This window comes from Pogoniulus pusillus, chromosome 44, assembly GCF_015220805.1.
Source record: "Pogoniulus pusillus isolate bPogPus1 chromosome 44, bPogPus1.pri, whole genome shotgun sequence".
Classification (NCBI taxonomy): domain Eukaryota; kingdom Metazoa; phylum Chordata; class Aves; order Piciformes; family Lybiidae; genus Pogoniulus; species Pogoniulus pusillus.
In genome coordinates this window covers 657,274-674,515 of record NC_087307.1, presented here as the reverse complement: position 1 = coordinate 674,515, position 17,242 = coordinate 657,274, and the positions used below count along the sequence as shown (strand labels likewise).

At 54.2% G+C, this 17,242-nt stretch overlaps 2 protein-coding genes across 2 annotated transcripts in view; both read left to right on the top strand.

The window, feature by feature from the left end:
* The window catches only part of LOC135192824 (deleted in malignant brain tumors 1 protein-like), a 501,013-nt gene that overhangs the window by 121,782 nt on the left and 361,989 nt on the right, over positions 1-17,242 (top strand).
* LOC135192818 (butyrophilin subfamily 3 member A3-like) overlaps positions 1-17,242 on the top strand; it is a 29,706-nt gene that overhangs the window by 6,750 nt on the left and 5,714 nt on the right. Inside the window, exons 3-10 of the mRNA XM_064176195.1 lie at positions 167-265; positions 1,757-1,783; positions 7,272-7,303; positions 10,707-10,785; positions 11,821-11,847; positions 13,972-13,998; positions 15,190-15,210; positions 15,327-15,353. Coding sequence (XP_064032265.1) covers positions 167-265; positions 1,757-1,783; positions 7,272-7,303; positions 10,707-10,785; positions 11,821-11,847; positions 13,972-13,998; positions 15,190-15,210; positions 15,327-15,353 — 339 coding nt within the window. The remainder of the gene's footprint in view (positions 1-166; positions 266-1,756; positions 1,784-7,271; positions 7,304-10,706; positions 10,786-11,820; positions 11,848-13,971; positions 13,999-15,189; positions 15,211-15,326; positions 15,354-17,242) is intronic.

Here is a 17,242-nt window from a genome sequence, read left to right as displayed (position 1 = left end):
TGCCCAACCAACCAGGCCTTGGCTCTGAGCCATCCAGAAGTGCTCTCAAAGTCCTCCTGCAGGTGCCCAGGGTTGGGATTCAGCTCCAAGTCCCTTTTGCTTCAGCCCAGGCCTGAGGCTGGCAGCTGCAGGGAAGCCCTAAGTGACCTTCTGACCCCTTCTGCAGATGTCTTCTTCCCTGCCACCTCCCCCTGGCTGGCAGCCTCCATGGGCATCCTGCTCCTCAGCCTGCTGCTGCTGCCCCCTGCCCTCTGCAGGGTCAGAAGTAAGTCCTGCTCCTGGGGAGGGAATGGTTTGGGTGGGGAGAGGCCTCCAAGGGTGGGGCCTCAGGGCTTGGGTGTGTCCAAGGATGCAGCCTCAGAGCTTGGATGTCTCCAGGGGTGGGGCCTCAGGGCTTGGGTGTGTCCAAGGGTGGGGCCTCAGGTCTTGGGTGTGTCCAAGGATGCAGCCTCAGAGCTTGGATGTCTCCAGGGGTGGGGCCTCAGAGCTTGGATGTGTCCAAGGATGGGGCCTCAGAGAATGGGCCCAGAGAGTGGTGGTGAATGGTGCCACACCCAGCTGGCAGCTGGCACCAGAGCTGTGCCCCAGGGGCAGTGCTGGGCACAGGCCTGTGCAGTCTCTTCACTGATGCTCTGCAGCAGGGCACTGAGTCCAGCAGCAGGGAGCTTGCAGCTGGCACCAAGCTAGGAGCAGTGTGGAGCTGTTGGGGGGCAGCAGAGCCCTGCAGAGGGCCCTGGGCAGGCTGCATGGGTGGGCAGAGGCCAAGGGGATGAGACTGAACCAGGCCAAGGGCAGGTTCTGCACTTTGGCCACAACAACCCCAAGCAGCTCCAGGCTGGGGCCAGAGTGGCTGAGAGCAGGCAGGCAGAGAGGGCCCTGGGGGTGCTGGCAGAGAGCAGCTGCAGAGGAGGCAGCAGTGCCCAGGTGGGCAGCAGAGCCAATGGCATCCTGGGCTGGCTCAGGAGCAGTGTGGGCAGCAGGAGCAGGGAGGTTCTTGTGCCCCTGTGCTCAGCACTGCTCAGGCCACCCCTGCAATCCTGTGCCCAGTTCTGGGCTGCCCAGGTCAGGAGAGAGGCAGAGACCTGCTGGAGGGAGTCCAGAGAGAGCCACAGGGGGAGTGGGGGAGTTGAGCATCCCCCCTGAGAGCCCTGTGGGGCTGTTGGGGCTGGGGAGGAGAAGGCTGAGAGGAGCTCTGAGCAGTGCCTGAGGTCTGGGGGCAGTGGAAGGACATTGTGGGGTTAGGACAAATTGTCCTGCAGAGAGCAGAGAGTCCCAGGCCATGAAATGCCCAGGGGCTGGAGCAGCTCTGCTGTGGGCACAGCCTGAGGGAGCTGAGGGTGCTCAGCCTGGAGAGGAGAAGGCTCCAGGGAGAGCTCAGAGCTGCTGCCAGAGCCTGAAGAGGCTGCAAGCAGGCTGCAGAGAGACTGTGCCCAGAGGGCTGCAGGGGCAGGGCGAGGCCAAGGGCTGCAAACTGGAGCAGAGCAGCTTGAGAGTGGCTGTGAGGAGCAAGTTCTGCCCCGGGAGGCTGCTGGAGCCCTGCAGCAGGTGGCTCAGGGAGGTCCCATCCCTGGAGACACTCGAGGTGAGGCTGAGCAGGGCTGTGGGCAGCCTGCTCTGGTGGAGCTGTGCCTGCGGAGCTCAGAGCAGCTCTGCAGGTCCCTTCCAGCCCATTTGGTGGCTCTGGGGTTCTGCCAGGCCCCCAGACACGGATCAGGGTAACCTTTGCCTCCTCCCTCTGCCTCCTTCTCTCTTCCAGGGCACAGCAGGATGGCAGCAGCTGAAGGTGAGTCAGGCAGTGGGCACTGGCACTGCTCTGCCCTGACCCACAGCTCTCCTGTGCCCAGTCCTGGGCTCCCCAGCTCAGGAGGGACAGGAAACTGCTGGAGAGACTCCAGGGCAGGCTGGGAAGATGCCGAGACCCTGGAGCAGCTCTGTGAGGAGCAAAGGCTGGGCCCTGGGGCTGGCAGCCTGCAGAAGAGCAGCCCCAGAGGGGAGCTGAGCAGTGCTCAGCAAGAGCTGAAGGGTGGAGGGCAAGAGGCTGGGGCCAGACTCTGCTCAGAGGTGCCCAGGGACAGGGCAAAGGGCAATGGGCACAAACTGGCACCCAGGAGGTCCTACTTGACCAGGAGGAGGAAGCTGCTTGGTGTGAGGGTGCTGGAGCAGGCTGCCCAGAGAGGCTCTGGAGTCTCCTCTGGACACTTTCCAGCCCCACCTGGACTTGTTTCTTTGAGGCCCCATCCCTGGAGGTGTCTCAGGCCAGGCTGGAGGAGGCTGTGGGCAGCCTGGGCTAGGGCAGGGTGTCCCTGCCCGTGGCAGGGGGTTGGAACTGGCTGACCCTTGTGGTCCCTTCCAGCCCTGACTGATTCTGTGGTGCTGTGCTCCTGGGCAAGCTGACCAAGGTGGAGCTGCAGCAGCAGGGTGGGACTGGCTGAGCTCCAGAGGTCCCTCCCAACCTCACCACTCTGTGGCTCTGTGCCTGAGTCACTCTGCAGGCAGCACAGCAGGGCAGGACCACTGCTGCCTGCTGCTCCTGGGCAGGAGTGAGCAGAACCTTGTGTGCTGCTGGCCCAGGGCTGTCCTGCCTGGGGGTGTGGGGAGGAAGGCTCCAGATCTCCTGGCCAGGGTGCAGGAACCTCCCTGGAGAGGTTTTCCTTCCCCTGACCATTACCTAGGTACAGATTTGCCCTTCCCAGAGGAATTCCTTCCTGGCACTCTCCAGGCTGCTGCCTGCAGGCTCCTGGGAGCAGGAGGACACTTTCTAGTGCCCCTGAGCAGAGATGTGGCAGAAAGGCTCCTGGGACACCTGAAATGCCATCCCTGGAGCGTGGTGAGAGCTGCCAGGTGGAGCTCAGAGCTGCCAGATGGAGTTCAGAGCTGCCAGGTGGAGTTCAGAGCTGCCAGGTGGAGTTCAGAGCTGCCAGGTGAAGCTCAGAGCTGCCAGATGGAGCTCAGAGCTGCCAGATGGAGCTCAGAGCTGCCAGGTGGAGCTCAGAGCTGCCAGATGGAGTTCAGAGCTGCCAGGTGGAGTTCAGAGCTGCCAGATGGAGTTCAGAGCTGCCAGGTGAAGCTCAGAGCTGCCAGATTGAATTCAGAGCTGCCAAGTGGAGTTCAGAGCTGCCAGGTGAAGCTCAGAGCTGCCAGATGGAACTCAGAGCTGCCAGATTGAGTTCAGAGCTGCCAGATGGAGCTCAGAGCTGCCAGATTGAGTTCAGAGCTGCCAGGTGGAGTTCAGAGCTGCCAGATTGAGTTCAGAGCTGCCAGGTGGAGTTCAGAGCTGCCAGATTGAGTTCAGAGCTGCCAGGTGGAGCTCAGAGCTGCCAGATGGAGCTCAGAGCTGCCAGATTGAGTTCAGAGCTGCCAGGTGGAGTTCAGAGCTGCCAGGTGAGTTCAGAGCTGCCAGGTGGAGCTCAGAGCTGCCAGATGGAGCTCAGAGCTGCCAAGTGGAGCTCAGAGCTGCCAGGTGGAGCTCACAGCTGCCAGGTGGACACAGCAGAGAGTCCTGGAATCATTAAGGTTGGAAAAGACCTCTGAGGTCATCCTGTCCAAGCAGAGCCCAAAGGGCACAGAGCTGCCCAGGAGGTGTCTCCACAGATCAGTTTGTCCCCACCAGGACCCACTCCATAGCATCAGCTCCTCTGCCACAGGCAGGGAGGCCTCCTGCTAGGGCAGGCTCCTCAAGGCCTCATCCAGTCTGTTTTTGAGCACTTCCAGAGCTCCTCTGGATCCCCCAGAGCTCCTCTGGCCAATCTGTTCCCACCCTCATGAAGAGGAAGCTCTTCCTATTTTGCCAGCTCAGTCCAGCTTCCTCCAGCCCCAAGCCCTTGCTCCTCCTCCTGTCACTGCCAGCCCTTGTCCAAAGTCCTTCCCCAGCTCCCTGCAGCCCCTTCAGGCACTGGAGGCTGCTCTCAGGTCTCCCTGGAGTCCTCTCTTCTGCATGTAGCAGAGCCCCAACTCTCCCAGCCTGTGCCCACAGGAGAGCTCCTCCAGCCTCTGCTCATCCCCAGGGCCTCCTCTCCAGCGGCTCCATAGAGCCCAGCAGGCTGGCAGAGAGCTCCAAGCTCCCCCAGCCCAACCTAGCCCCCAGCCCTACCCAGGCATCCAGACCCTGGCACCAAGGGCCCCAGCCAGGCTTTGCTTGGACACCTCCAGGGATGGGCACTGCACCACCCCCCTGGGCAGCCCATTCCAATGCCAATCACTCTCTGTGCCAACAACTTCCTCCTAACATCCAGCCTGAGGCTGCCCTGGCACAGCTTGAGGCTGTGCTGGCAGCTCCAGAGCTGGACACAGTGCTCCAGGGTGGGGGTGGGGTGGCTCAGAAAAGGGGAGTGGGAGGTAGAGAGCAGAAGGTCCAGGGAGGGATTTCTCAGCCATGGAGCTGCTGAAGAAAAGAGGTTGTGATGATTGTGCCATTACTGATGGCAGTGGTGATGAGAACAGCAGCAGCACAGACATTTGGTTTGACCTATTTACATCTAATTGCTGCTGCCAGTAAGAACTGCCACAAGCAGCTCCTGGCCAAGCTGGCAGCTCCTGGCTGGGACAGAGTCACTCTGTGCTGGGTCAGGAACTGGCTGGAGGGCAGAGCCCAGAGAGTGGTGGTGAATGGTGCCACACCCAGCTGGCAGCTTGGCACTGGTGGTGTGCCCTAAGGCTCAGTGCTGGGCACAGTCCTGTTCAATATCTTTATTGATGATCTGGACCAGGGGATTGAGTCCAGCAGCAGTAAGTTTGCAGCTGGCACCAAGCTAGGAGCAGTGTGGAGCTGTTGGAGGGTAGCAGAGCCCTGCAGAGGGCCCTGGCCAGGCTGCATGGGTGGGCAGAGGCCAATGGGATGAGACTGAACAAGGCCAAGGGCAGGGTCTGCACTTTGGCCACAACAACCCCAAGCAGCTCCAGGCTGGGGCCAGAGTGGCTGAGAGCAGGCAGGCAGAGAAGGCCCTGGGGGTGCTGGCAGAGAGCAGCTGCAGAGGAGGCAGCAGTGCCCAGGTGGGCAGCAGAGCCAATGGCAGCCTGGGCTGGCTCAGGAGCAGTGTGGGCAGCAGGAGCAGGGAGGTTCTTGTGCCCCTGTGCTCAGCACTGCTCAGGCCACCCCTGCAGTGCTGTGCCCAGTTCTGGGCTCCTCCATTGCAGAGAGATGCTGAGGTGCTGGAAGGTGTTTGGAGAAGGGCAGCAAAGCTGGGGAGGGGCCTGGGGCACAGCCCTGTGAGGAGAGGCTGAGGGAGCTGGGAGGGTGCAGCCTGCAGCAGAGCAGGCTGAGGGCAGAGCTGATTGCTGCCTGCAGCTGCCTGCAGGGAGGCTGTAGCCAGGTGGGGTTGGGCTCTGCTGCCAGGCAACCACCAATAAAACAAGGGGACCCAGCCTGAAGCTGTGCCAGGGCAGGTCTGGGCTGGATGTTGTTAGGAAGTTGTTGGCAAAGAGAGTGATTGGCACTGGAATGGGCTGCCCAGGGAGGTGGTGGAGTGGCTGTGCCTGGAGGTGTTGCAGCCAAGCCTGGCTGGGGCACTTAGTGCCATGGTCTGGTTGGTTGGGCAGGGCTGGGTGCTAGGTTGGGCTGGCTGAGCTTGGAGCTCTCTGCCAACCTGCTTGATTCTATGATTCTGTGATTCTATGGTTAATAACAATCTCAATCATTGCTAAGTGTCACAGTAACAAATGCTGATCAATCATCACAGCAGTGACAATGATCACAACAGCAGCAGTGAGACAGTGTTAGAAGCTGTAGCAGTGCTGCTGCCGTCGTGCAGAGCACAGTGCAGTGTAATGCAGTGGGGTAAGGCAGTGACTAAGTGGAATGGACACAGTCAATTGCAGGTGGTTGCTGTTACTGTGAACTGCATAGCCACAGGCACTGCATTGCCTCCTCACTGCGTTTCACAATGGCAATGGACACAGCTCAGTGCAGGAGCTGCTGCTGTCAGCTGTGCACTCACAGGCACAGAACCTCCAGCTGCTGGCATTTGGTAACAGCAGGAATGCGTTAGCACTGCTGTGAGCACTGCCTCTCCTCCTGCTTCTTCTCCTTCTTCTCCTCCTTCTCCTCCTTCTCCTCCTCCTTCTTCTCCTTCTTCTCCTTCTTCTCCTTCTTCTCCTTCTTCTCCTTCTTCTCCTTCTTCTCCTTCTTCTCCTTCTTCTCCTTCTTCTTCTTCTTCTTCTTCTTCTTCTTCTTCTTCTTCTTCTTCTTCTTCTTCTTCTTCTTCTTCTTCTTCTTCTCCTCCTTCTCCTCCTTCTCCTCCTTCTCCTCCTTCTCCTCCTTCTCCTCCTTCTCCTTCTTCTTCTTCTCCTTCTCCTTCTCCTCCTCCTCCTTCTTCTTCTTCTCCTCCTCCTCCTTCTCCTCCTCCTTCTTCTCCTTCTCCTCCTCCTCCTTCTCCTCCTCCTTCTTCTCCTTCTCCTCCTTCTCCTTCTTCTCCTTCTTCTCCTTCTCCTTCTTCTCCTTCTTCTCCTTCTCCTTCTTCTCCTTCTTCTTCTCTTTCTTCTCCTCCTCCTCCTCACTATAATCATTAAACTAACTGCAAGTTGCTATTATTAAATGTATAGCAATGCAGAGCAAATTTCCACCTAAGCACTGCTGCTAGGTGCAATGTTGTCACTGTTCTTACTACAGGTTGTTAATATTAGCAGTAGCAATTAAGTGGAGATGAACACCATTAAGTGTGTCTGTGGCTGTTGTAGTTATGCATTGTGTAACCACAGACATTGCATTGCCACCTCATGGCATTCACTGATGGCAATAGGCAGAACCAAATGCACCTTGTTGTTGTTACCATCAGTTGTACAATCATGTGCATGGAATCTCCACCTAATCCACACTTAATACTAGGAGTAAATGTAATATCATCCCTCCTAGTCCTATTTTTGATCACTCTTACATATCATCACTATCACAGCTACTCTCCCACATTACTGCTATTATGGCTACTATAGCTGTTACTACTACTACTAATGGCTGAGGCAAAAGAGAGAACTCCAGAAGAGTTCTTCCACCTCTCACCTGCTGCAGCAGAGCTCAGGAGGTGTTTCAGGAGAGGATCTCAGCTCACTCCTCTGAGTCCTGCACAGAAACTCTCCCTCTGATGACCTCAGAAACAACCCCAAAAATGGAACTTCCCCAGGCTGGAGGTGATCTTTGAGCCCTGCTGGAGCATCCAACAGATCCTGCTTGTGAAGTGCCAGCTCTGAGGAAGTGATTTGCACTGCTTGGGTCAGAGGCTGGGCAGGGATGAGAGCTGCTGGGCTCGGGAGGCTCATGAAAGGTTTCTCTCTGTTCACAGGAAGGGCTCAAAAGGAACTTCAAGGAGGTGAGTGAGGAACATTTTTGTCTGTCAGTGACTGCTGCTTGCAGGTAGTGGAAAACAAATGAGACTGAATTAATAAGATAGAAAATGTAAAAGGGAAAGCAAAAGATGAAAGGGATAAAGAAAAAATAAAAGGAAAAGAAAAAAAAGGAAAAGAAACAAATAAAAAGAAGAAAATTAGAAAGTAACTAAAAAAAAGGGAAAATGAAAATGAAAAATGAAAGAAGAAAATACAAATAAAAAATAAAAAGAAAGAGGGAAAAAAGGAAAAGAAAGAATAAAAAGAAGAAAATTAGAGAATAAAAAAAGGAAAAATGAAAATTAAAAATGTGAAAAGAAAAGAAAAATAAAAATTAAAAAAAAGGAAAAGAAAGAAATAAAAGAAGAAAATTAGAAAGAAGCTAAAAAAAAGGAAAAATGAAAATTAAAAAGTAAAAAGAAAAGAAAAATAAAAAAGAAAAATTAAAAAAATAAAAGGAAAAGAAAGAATAAAAAGAAGAAAAATAGAAAGAAATTAAAAAAAAGGAAAAATGAAAATTAAAAATGTAAAAAGAAAATAAAAACAAAAAAGAAAAGAAAAATAAAAAAGATAAATTAAAAAAATAAAAGGAAAAGAAAGAAATAAAAGAAAATTAGAAAGAAGCAAAAAAAAGGAAAAATGAAAATAAATGAAAATTAAAAATATAAAAAGAAAATAAATTTTAAAAAAAGAAAAATGAAAAAGAAAAAATAAAAATAAGAAAATTAGAAAATAACTAAAAAAAAGGAAAAATGAAAATGAAAAATATAAAAAGAAAATTAAAATAAAAAAGAAAAATAAAAGAAAAATTAAAAGAAAAAGAAAAAAAGAAAACGAAAAAAGAAGAAAATTAGAAAATAACTTAAAAAAATGAAAATGAAAAAGATAAAAAGAAAATAAAAAGAAAAAAGAAAAAAATAAAAGAAAAAGAAAAAAGGAAAAGAAAGAATAAAAAGAAGAAAAATAGAAAATAACTAAAAAAAGGAAAAATGAAACTGAAAAATATAAAAAGAAAATAAAAAGAAAAAAGAAAAAAATTAAAAGAAAAAGAAAAAAAGAAAAAGAAAAAATAAAAGAAGAAAATCAGAAAATAACTTAAAAAATGAAAAATTAAAATAAAAAATATGAAAAGAAAATGAAAATCAAAAAGAAAAAATAAAAAAAATAAAAGAAAAAGAAAAAAAAAGAAAAAAGAAGAAAAGTAGAAACTAACTAATAAAAGGAAAAATGAAAAAGAATAAAATAAAAAGAAAATAAAAATAAAAAAATTAAAAAGAAAAAGAAAAAAGAAAATAATTTAAAAGGAAAAGGAAAACTAAAAAGAAAGTGAAAGTAAAAAGACAAATTAAAAAGAAAAAAAGGAAAATAATTAAAAAGAAAAATAAAAAAAGAAAAGAAAACAAAAGAAGAAAAATTAAAAAGAAAGAAGAAAAAATAAAAAGAAAATAATTAAAAAAATAAAGAATATAAAAATAAAAATAAAATATCATAAAAAGAAAACAGAAGAAGAAAAAGTGCTGAGGCTGCACTCAGTGCCCCTGCCCATGGCACCCACAGAGATGCTGAGCAAGGCTGGTGCCAGGACTGAGCCTTGAGGGACTGCCCTTGGCCCTGCCTGCCCTTGGCACTGCCTGCCCTTGGCACTGCTTGCACTTGGCACTGCCTGCCCTTGGCACTGCCTACCCTTGGCACTGCCTGCCCTTGGCACTGCCTGCCCTTGGCACTGCCTACTCTTGGCACTGCCTGCCCTTGGCACTGCCTGCACTTGGCACTGCCTGCACTTGAGCATGCAGTCAGTGGCAGCCACTCCTTGGCTGTGGCCATCAAGCCAGTTCTGTGCCCATCAGTGCTGCGCCCCTCAAACCCATGTGGCACCAGCTTGGAGAGCAGGATGTGGTGTGGGACAGTGCCAGAGGCTGCTCAGGGCCAGGGCAGTGCCAGCAGCTGCTCAGCCTCATCTCTGAGTGTTGTGACCTGTTCATAGTTGGCCTCCAGCTCTGCCAGGCAGGCAGCCACTGCCATCCCAGACCATGCTGGTACCAGTGCTGGAGCAGCTGAGTCCCACCTTTGCCTTTCTCTGTCCTGGGTCTGACCTTGCCTTGCCCCCTCCATGCTCCCCCACTCCCCATGGCCTCTCAGCAGCCACCACCTCGTGGCCATGAAGCTGCTGAAGGCAGTGCCCAAAGCAGGAGCAGCTCCCTGAGCCTCTCTGCTCTGCACAGTCCTCACCCAAGTTACTCCTCTGCTTCTCTGGTGGCCCAGAGCTGCAGAGGGGCTGCAGGAGATGCCAGGTCCACATGGCCCCTGAGCTGCCCAGGGCTGGTGGCTCCAATCCCACCTTCTCTTACATCACTTCTGGGTTGTCCCTATGAAGTGCCACCTCTGAAGGACTCATCTGGCTCAGGCCAATCTCTTGACCAACCAATTTCATTCCCAGCAGAAGGGAAGGTCCCAGCATGGCCAAGCCAACAGCTCTGCCCTCCAGCAGAGGACTGCTCTGGCCATGGAGCTCAGGTTTCATTTTCTCCTGGCTCTTGCAGTGCAAACACTGTGGGACAGAGGGGAAATGCTGCACAGTTTGAGAGCAGCTCAAGAAGGAGCTCAGGGAGCTGCTTGAGAGAGTCCAGCCCAGAGCCCCCAAGCTGCTGCATCTCCTGGTGAGGCCAGGCTCAGAGCTTGGAGCAGAGGAGCCTGAGGGCTGCCCTCAGTGCTGCTGAGGACATCCTCTGTGGTGTGAGGGTGCTGGAGGCCTGGAGCAGGCTGCCCAGAGAGGCTGTGGAGTCTCCTTCTCCAGAGAGCTTCCAAAAGCTGCCTGGAGGTGCTCCTGTGTCACCTGCTCCAGGTGACTCTGCTCTGGGTCACCTCAGGGAGGTTGTGTTGAGTGAGCTCAGGAGGTCCCTTCCAAGCCCTGAGGTTCTGTGGGTCTGTGACAGTAGAGAGAGGGGAAATGGAGGTTTAATGCTGAGTCCTCTCTTGCAGAGATAGAGCAGCTCCAGAAGGAACTGGGTAAGAGAAGCCTTCGGCTCCTGGGGGGGTCAGGCTGGGGGGCCCTGGGGGAGGAGGGTGCAGGAGAGCTGCAGGTACTGCTTGGGCACAAAGGAAATGGCCTGAGCTCCATCTAAGAGGTGTGGGTGAGACTGGTGACAACCTGGCACCACCACCACCACCATCATCCTCATCACCTCATTGTCATCCTCATCATCATCCTCATCATCATCACCATCACCATCATCATCATCACCTTCAATTACATTAATGGTAACCTGGTGCCATCATCATCACCTTCAATTATACTGATGATGACCTTTTACCATCATCATCATCATCATCATCATCATCATCATCATCACCATCATCATCATCATCGTCATCATCTATAACATTAATGATAGCCTGGTGCTGCCATCATCATCATCATTGCCATCATCATCATCATCACCATCACCACCACCACCTTCAATTACAGTAATGGTAACCTGATGTCATCATCATCATCTTCACCTTCAATTACATTAATGGTAAACTGGTGCCATCATCATCATCACCCCCAATTATGCTGATGATAACCTGGTACCATCATCATCATCATCACCTTCAGTTACATTAATGACAGCCTGGTACCATCATCATCATCATGATGATGCTCAATTACATTAATGGTAACCTGGTGCCACTACCATCATCATCATCATCATTGTCATCATCACTGCAGCCTGCTGGGGCTGTGCCCATGGGAGGTGTCTCCCTGCTGGCTGCAGAGGGGTTGGACTCCATGACCTCTACAGGTCCCTTCCAACCTGACAGATTCCACAGTCCTAGGATCAGACTCCTACAGTAAATAGAGGATGGACAACTTCAGAGGACAGTTTGTCCTTCACCTGCTGTGGAATCAGCTTCTGACCTCCACACCAAGCCTCAGCTCCCTGCATGACCTCCAGAGGTCTCTTCCAACTTGACAGATTCCCTGGTTCGGGGATCCAACTCCTACAGTGAATAGAGGATGGACAACTTCAGGGGACCATTTGTTCTTCTCCTGTTCAGAACTCATCTCCTGACCTCCACACCAAGCCTCAGCTCCTTGGATGAACTCCAGAGGTCATTTCCAACCTGGCAGATTCCATGGCTCTGGGATCCTGATTCCTATAGCAACCAGAGGAGACTGAACACCTTCAGAGGACAATTTGTCCTTCAGCTCTTGTGAATCAACTCCTGACCCCCACACTAAGCCTCAGCTCCCTGCATGACCTCCAGAGGTCATTTCCAACCTGGCAGATTCCATGACTCTGGGATCCTGATTCCTATAGCAACCAGAGGAGATTGGACACCTTCAGAGGACAATTTGGCCCCTACCTGCTCAGAACTCATCTCCTGACCTCCACACCAAGCCTCAGCTCCCTGCATGACCTCAGTCCCTAAGGCCAGACCTCTCACTCACCCTTGATGAGTCTCAGCCTTACAAACTGTCACTTTCTCTGCTACTTCTCTCTTTGTTGCTTTGTTTTTCAGATGAGGAGAGAGAAACCTTTGAAAAAGGTAAAGTACCTCCTGGGTTTGCTTCCTCTTCTCCATTGAGCTCCAAATGTTCTTCTCTCAACCACTCCCTGCAGGATGCTGGCAGCTGCCACTGCTCCTGAGGCTGTGCCCTGGGTTGTTTTCCATGGTGGAGTTGGGAAATGCTCTCAGAAATTCCTATCAGCAGAGATCAACTTCTCTGTGTCTGCCATGGAGGGGAAGGAGTGGAGCTGGGATGGGATTTACTCAACATATGATATTGTTTGTTACCTGGGGCCAGAGAGCAGCCAGGCAGAGAGGGAGCAGCAGTGTGCCCACGTGGGCAGCAGAGCCAATGGCAGCCTGGGCTGGCTCAGGAGCAGTGTGGGCAGCAGGAGCAGGGAGGTTCTTCTGCCCCTGTGCTCAGCACTGCTCAGGCCACCCCTGCAGTGCTGTGCCCAGTTCTGGGCTCCTCAGTCCCAGAGAGATGCTGAGGTGCTGGAAGGTGCCCAGAGCAGGGCAGAAAAGCTGGGGAGGGGCCTGGGGCACAGCCCTGTGAGGAGAGGCTGAGGAAGCTGGGGGGGTGCAGCCTGGCCCAGAGCAGGCTGAGGGCAGAGCTGATTGCTGCCTGCAGCTGCCTGCAGGGAGGCTGTGCCCAGCTGGGGTTGGGCTCTGCTGCCAGGCAGGCAGGGCCAGAAGCAGGGGACACAGCCTCAAGCTGTGCCAGGGCAGGCTGAGGCTGGAGGTTAGGAGGAAGCTGTTGGCAGAGAGAGTGATTGGCACTGGAATGGGCTGCCCAGGGAGGTGGTGCAGTGCCCATGGCTGGAGGTGTTGGAGCCAAGCCTGGCTGGGGCACTTGGTGCCAGGGTCTGTCTGTTTGGGCAGGGCTGGGTGCTAGGTTGGGCTGGAGGAGCTTGGAGCTCTCTGCCAGCCTTGCTGGTTCCATGGTTCTGTGCCATGCTATGAAGTGGTGCTGTGAGTGTCTCTGATTGAGCTCTGCCTGTAGCACTCCAGCTGCAGTGGGCAGATGCTGCTGTGCACATAAGGAGTTATATCCCTGCTAAAATCAGGCTGTAAGTGGCTGAGTGGCTGAGCTCAGCACCCTGTGGTGAGTGGAGCTAACTCCAGTGGGTGACTGCCCACGAGTGCTGCTCCCCAGGGCTTGGTTGACCATCGATGAAGACATCAATGGTTTAGGCACAGGGATTGAGGCTCCCTCAATTGCTTGGCAGATGGCATCAAGTTGGGTGAGAGTTGAGCTGCTGGAGGGTTGGAGGCTCTGCAGAGGGACCTGACCAGGCTGGATCCATGGGATGAGGTCACTTGTATGAGGTTCAGCCAGGACAAGTGCTGGGTGCTGCACTTGGGTCACAACAACCCCAGGAAGGCTCCAGGCTTGGGGCAGAGTGGATGGAAACTGCCTGGCAGGAAAAGCCCTGGGGGTGCTGGGGGACAGTAGCTGAAGATCAGCCAGGCTGTGCCCAGGTGGGCAAGAGGGGCAGCAGCAGCCTGGCCTGGATCAGCAAGGCTGTGGGCAGCAGGAGCAGGGCAGGGATTGCTCCCCTGGGCTGGGCATTTTGAGTGCTGGGGTCAGTTTTGGGTTCCTCACTCCAAGAAGGACATTTAAGGGCTGGAGCAGGTCCAGAGGAAGGGAAGTGGTCTGCAGAACAGGGCTGGTGAGAGGCAGAATCCCCTCTCCTGCCCTCTGCCCACACTGCTCTGGCTGCAGCCCAGCCCCTGGCTGCCTGCTGGGCTGCAGGAGGGCACTGCTGGCCCCCGGGGAGCTGCTCAGCACCAACACCCCCAAGGCTCTTTCTCCAGGGCTGCTCCCAAGCCATTCTGCCCCCAGCCTGCATTTGGTGCCTGGGGCTGGCCTGAGCCAGCTGCAGGACCTTGCCCTTAGCCTTGCTGAAGCTCCTGCAGCTGGCACTGTGCCACTGCTCAAGCCCATCCAGATCCTCCTGGGTGGTTTGATGGAGGCAAAGAGCTGTCCTGGGAGATTAAACCCCAGATGCATCCCCTCTAAAACCACACAAAGGTTAAGCCCCAGAGCGACCCCACAAACACAGGTAACCATTTCCAGTGTGCCCAGACCCTCCCTCAGCTCTCACCCCTCCTCTGCTGTCCTCATCCAGCTTCTCACTGCAGTTTGTCTTTGCTTTGTAGGCATCCAGGAGCTGAAGAGCACAGTTGGTAAGGACACGAAATGACCTCGGAGCCTTGGAATGGTTTGAGGCTGGGATGGTTTGGGAGCTCCCCACCCCCACTCGTGGGAACTCAGCCAGGCTGGGCTCAGCTGGCTGGGAGCTGAGGATAGGTTGGGACTGGATGATCCTGGAGGTCTCTTCCAACCTGGTTGATTCTATGACTCTAAGGGCTGAAGCTTTCCACTCCCAGCTTAGCACAAGGTGCAAGCAGAGAGCTGCACTTACAGCTGCACACAGGCAGGCAAAGGGAAGGTGGCACAGAAGCACAGCAGCCCTCCCAGAAACCAGACTCCCCACGGGGGGCTCCCAACCACCCTTCCCCCTCCTTCCCACCCCTCTGCCTTATCCCAGAGTTTGCCTTCTGTGCAAGGTGAGTTTGGAGGGTTAGAAGCAGAATCAATTGGGTTGCACAGCAAAAGCTACCCCCCAAGTGGGCAGCAGAGCCAATGGCAGCCTGGGTTGGCTCAGGAGCAGTGTGGGCAGCAGGAGCAGGGAGGTTCTTGTGCCCCTGTGCTCTGCCCTGCTCAGGCCACCCCTGCAGTGCTGTGTCCAGTTCTGGGCTCCTCAGTCCCAGAGAGATGCTGAGGTGCTGGAAGGTGTCCAGAGCAGGGCAGCAAGGCTGGGGAGGGGCCTGGGGCACAGCCCTGTGAGGAGAGGCTGAGGGAGCTGGGGGGGTGCAGCCTGGCCCAGAGCAGGCTGAGGGCAGAGCTGATTGCTGCCTGCAGCTGCCTTCAGGGAGGCTGTGCCCAGCTGGGGTTGGGCTCTGCTGCCAGGCAGGCAGGGCCAGAAGCAGGGGACACAGCCTGGAGCTGTGCCAGGGCAGGCTTAGGCTGGAGGTTAGGAGGAAGTTGCTGGCAGAGAGAGTGACTGGCACTGGAATGGGCTGCCCAGGGAGGTGATGCAGTGCCCATGGCTGGAGGTGTTGGAGCCAAGCCTGGCTGGGGCACTTGGTGCCAGGGTCTGGTTGGTTGGGCAGGGCTGGGGCAGAGGTTGGCATGGAGGAGCTTGGAGCTCTCTGCCAGCCTGGCTGATTCTCTGACTCTGAGCTAACAAGGCTGGAAGCAGTGCTGAGGGCAGGGTTTGGTGATGCCCTGGCAGTGATGAGGGCAGGGTTTGGTGGTGCCCTGGCAGTGCTGAGGACCACCTGGGAGGGTAACTCAGCTTTGTCTCTTTGCAGATAAGGTCCAGACTGAGCTGGGTGAGTTGGAACCTGAACCCCAATTCGATTCAACCTCCCCCCCACTGCCAAGCCCAGGGCAGAGCCCTGCAGCTGCAATCAGTTCACTCAGCTCTGGGCTCCTCCTTCTCTTGCAGACTTCCTGCGGGCTCGCAGCAGGGCAGGTAAGCCAAGTGCCACCTGAATGCCACCTCCCCACCTTTGCTGCCCATTCCAGAGGGCCCTGGCCAGGCTGCATGGGTGGGCAGAGGCCAAGGGCAGGAGACTGAACCAGGCCAAGGGCAGGGTCTGCACTTTGGCCACAACAACCCCAAGCAGCTCCACGCTGGGACCAGAGTGGCTGAGAGCAGGCAGGCAGAGAGGGCCCTGGGGGTGCTGGCAGAGAGGAGCTGCAGAGCAGGCAGCAGTGCCCAGGTGGGCAGCAGAGCCAATGGCATCCTGGGCTGGCTCAGGAGCAGTGTGGGCAGCAGGAGCAGGGAGGTTCTTGTGCCCCTGTGCTCAGCACTGCTCAGGCCACCCCTGGAGTGCTGTGCCCAGTTCTGGGCTCCTCAGTCCCAGAGAGCTGCTGAGGTGCTGGCAGGTGCCCAGAGCAGGGCAGCAAGGCTGGGGAGGGGCCTGGGGCACAGCTCTGTGAGGAGAGGCTGAGGGAGCTGGGGGGGGTGCAGCCTGGCCCAGAGCAGGCTGAGGGCAGAGCTGATTGCTGCCTGCAGCTGCCTGCAGGGAGGCTGTGCCCAGCTGGGCTTGGGCTCTGCTGCCAGGCAGCCAGGGCCAGAAGCAGGGCACACAGCCTGAAGCTGTGCCGGGGCAGGCTGAGGCTGGAGGTTAGGAGGAAGCTGTTGGCAGAGAGAGTGATTGGCACTGGCATGGGCTGCCCAGGGAGGTGGTGCAGTGCCCATAGCTGGAGGTGTTGAAGCCAAGCCTGGCTGGGGCACTTGGTGCCAGGGTCTGTCTGGTTGGGCAGGGCTGGGACAGAGGTTGGCATGGGGCAGCTTGGAGCTCTCTGCCAGCCTGCTTGGCTCTGTGGCTGGGTAGGGGAGGTTGGCATGGGACAGCTTGGAGCTCTCTCCAGCCTGCTTGGCTCTGTGGCTCTCTGAGCCTGGGGAGCTCTGGTTGCATCCAGGCTTTCTTAGGTAGCTTCCAACTGCCTACAGGGGAGGTGACCAAGCAGCAAGCTGGGGACAGGCTTGAGAGCCTCTGACAGGTCGAGGGGAGATGGTTTGAAGCTAAAAGAGAGATTCAGACTGGGGAGAAGGGAGAAAAGTTTGACCTGAGGGTCCTGAGAGCCTGGCCCAGGTTGCTGACAGAGCTGGGAGCTGCCCCATGGCTGGAGCCACTCCAGGTCAGGTTGTTTGGGGGTCTGGGGGGGACCAGTTGGGGATGTCCCTGGTGACTGCAAGGGTTGTTGGAGTGGATGAGCTCTAAATGGTCCTCAAAAGGTCTCTTCTGACACAAATCTTCCTGTGGGGGGAAGGCAGAGAAGAAGAATTCGATGCTGGAGACTCTTTGGTCTCAGTTTTGGTCTGACCAAAGCACCCCAAAGGCTTCTGGAGGGTTCTGGGGGGTGGGGAGGGGAAGTTTGAGCTCCCTTGGGCTTGGGAGAGGCTTTGGGTTGCTGGGTTTGGGGTTCTGTGGTGGTTTGGATTGGTTTGGTTTGGATTGGTTTGGGTTAGTTTGGTTTGGTTTGGGTTGGGTTGTTTTGAATTGGTTTGGGTTGGTTTGCGTTGGTTTGGTTTTGGTTGGGTTGGTTTGGATTGGTTTGGTTTGGTTTGGTTTGGGTTGGTTTGGGTTGGTTTGGTTTGGGTTGGGTTGGTTTGGATTGGTTTGGATTGGTTTGGTTTGGTTTGGTTTGGGTTGGGTTGGGTTGGGTTGGATTGGATTGGATTGGTTTGGATTGGTTTGGTTTGGATTGGATTGGTTTGGTTTGGGTTGGTTTGGATTGGTTTGGTTTAGATTGGTTTGGTTTGGGTTGGGTTGGATTGGATTGGGTTGATTTGGATTGGTTTGGTTTGGGTTGCTTTGGATTAGATTGGATTGGTTTGGGTTGGTTTGATTT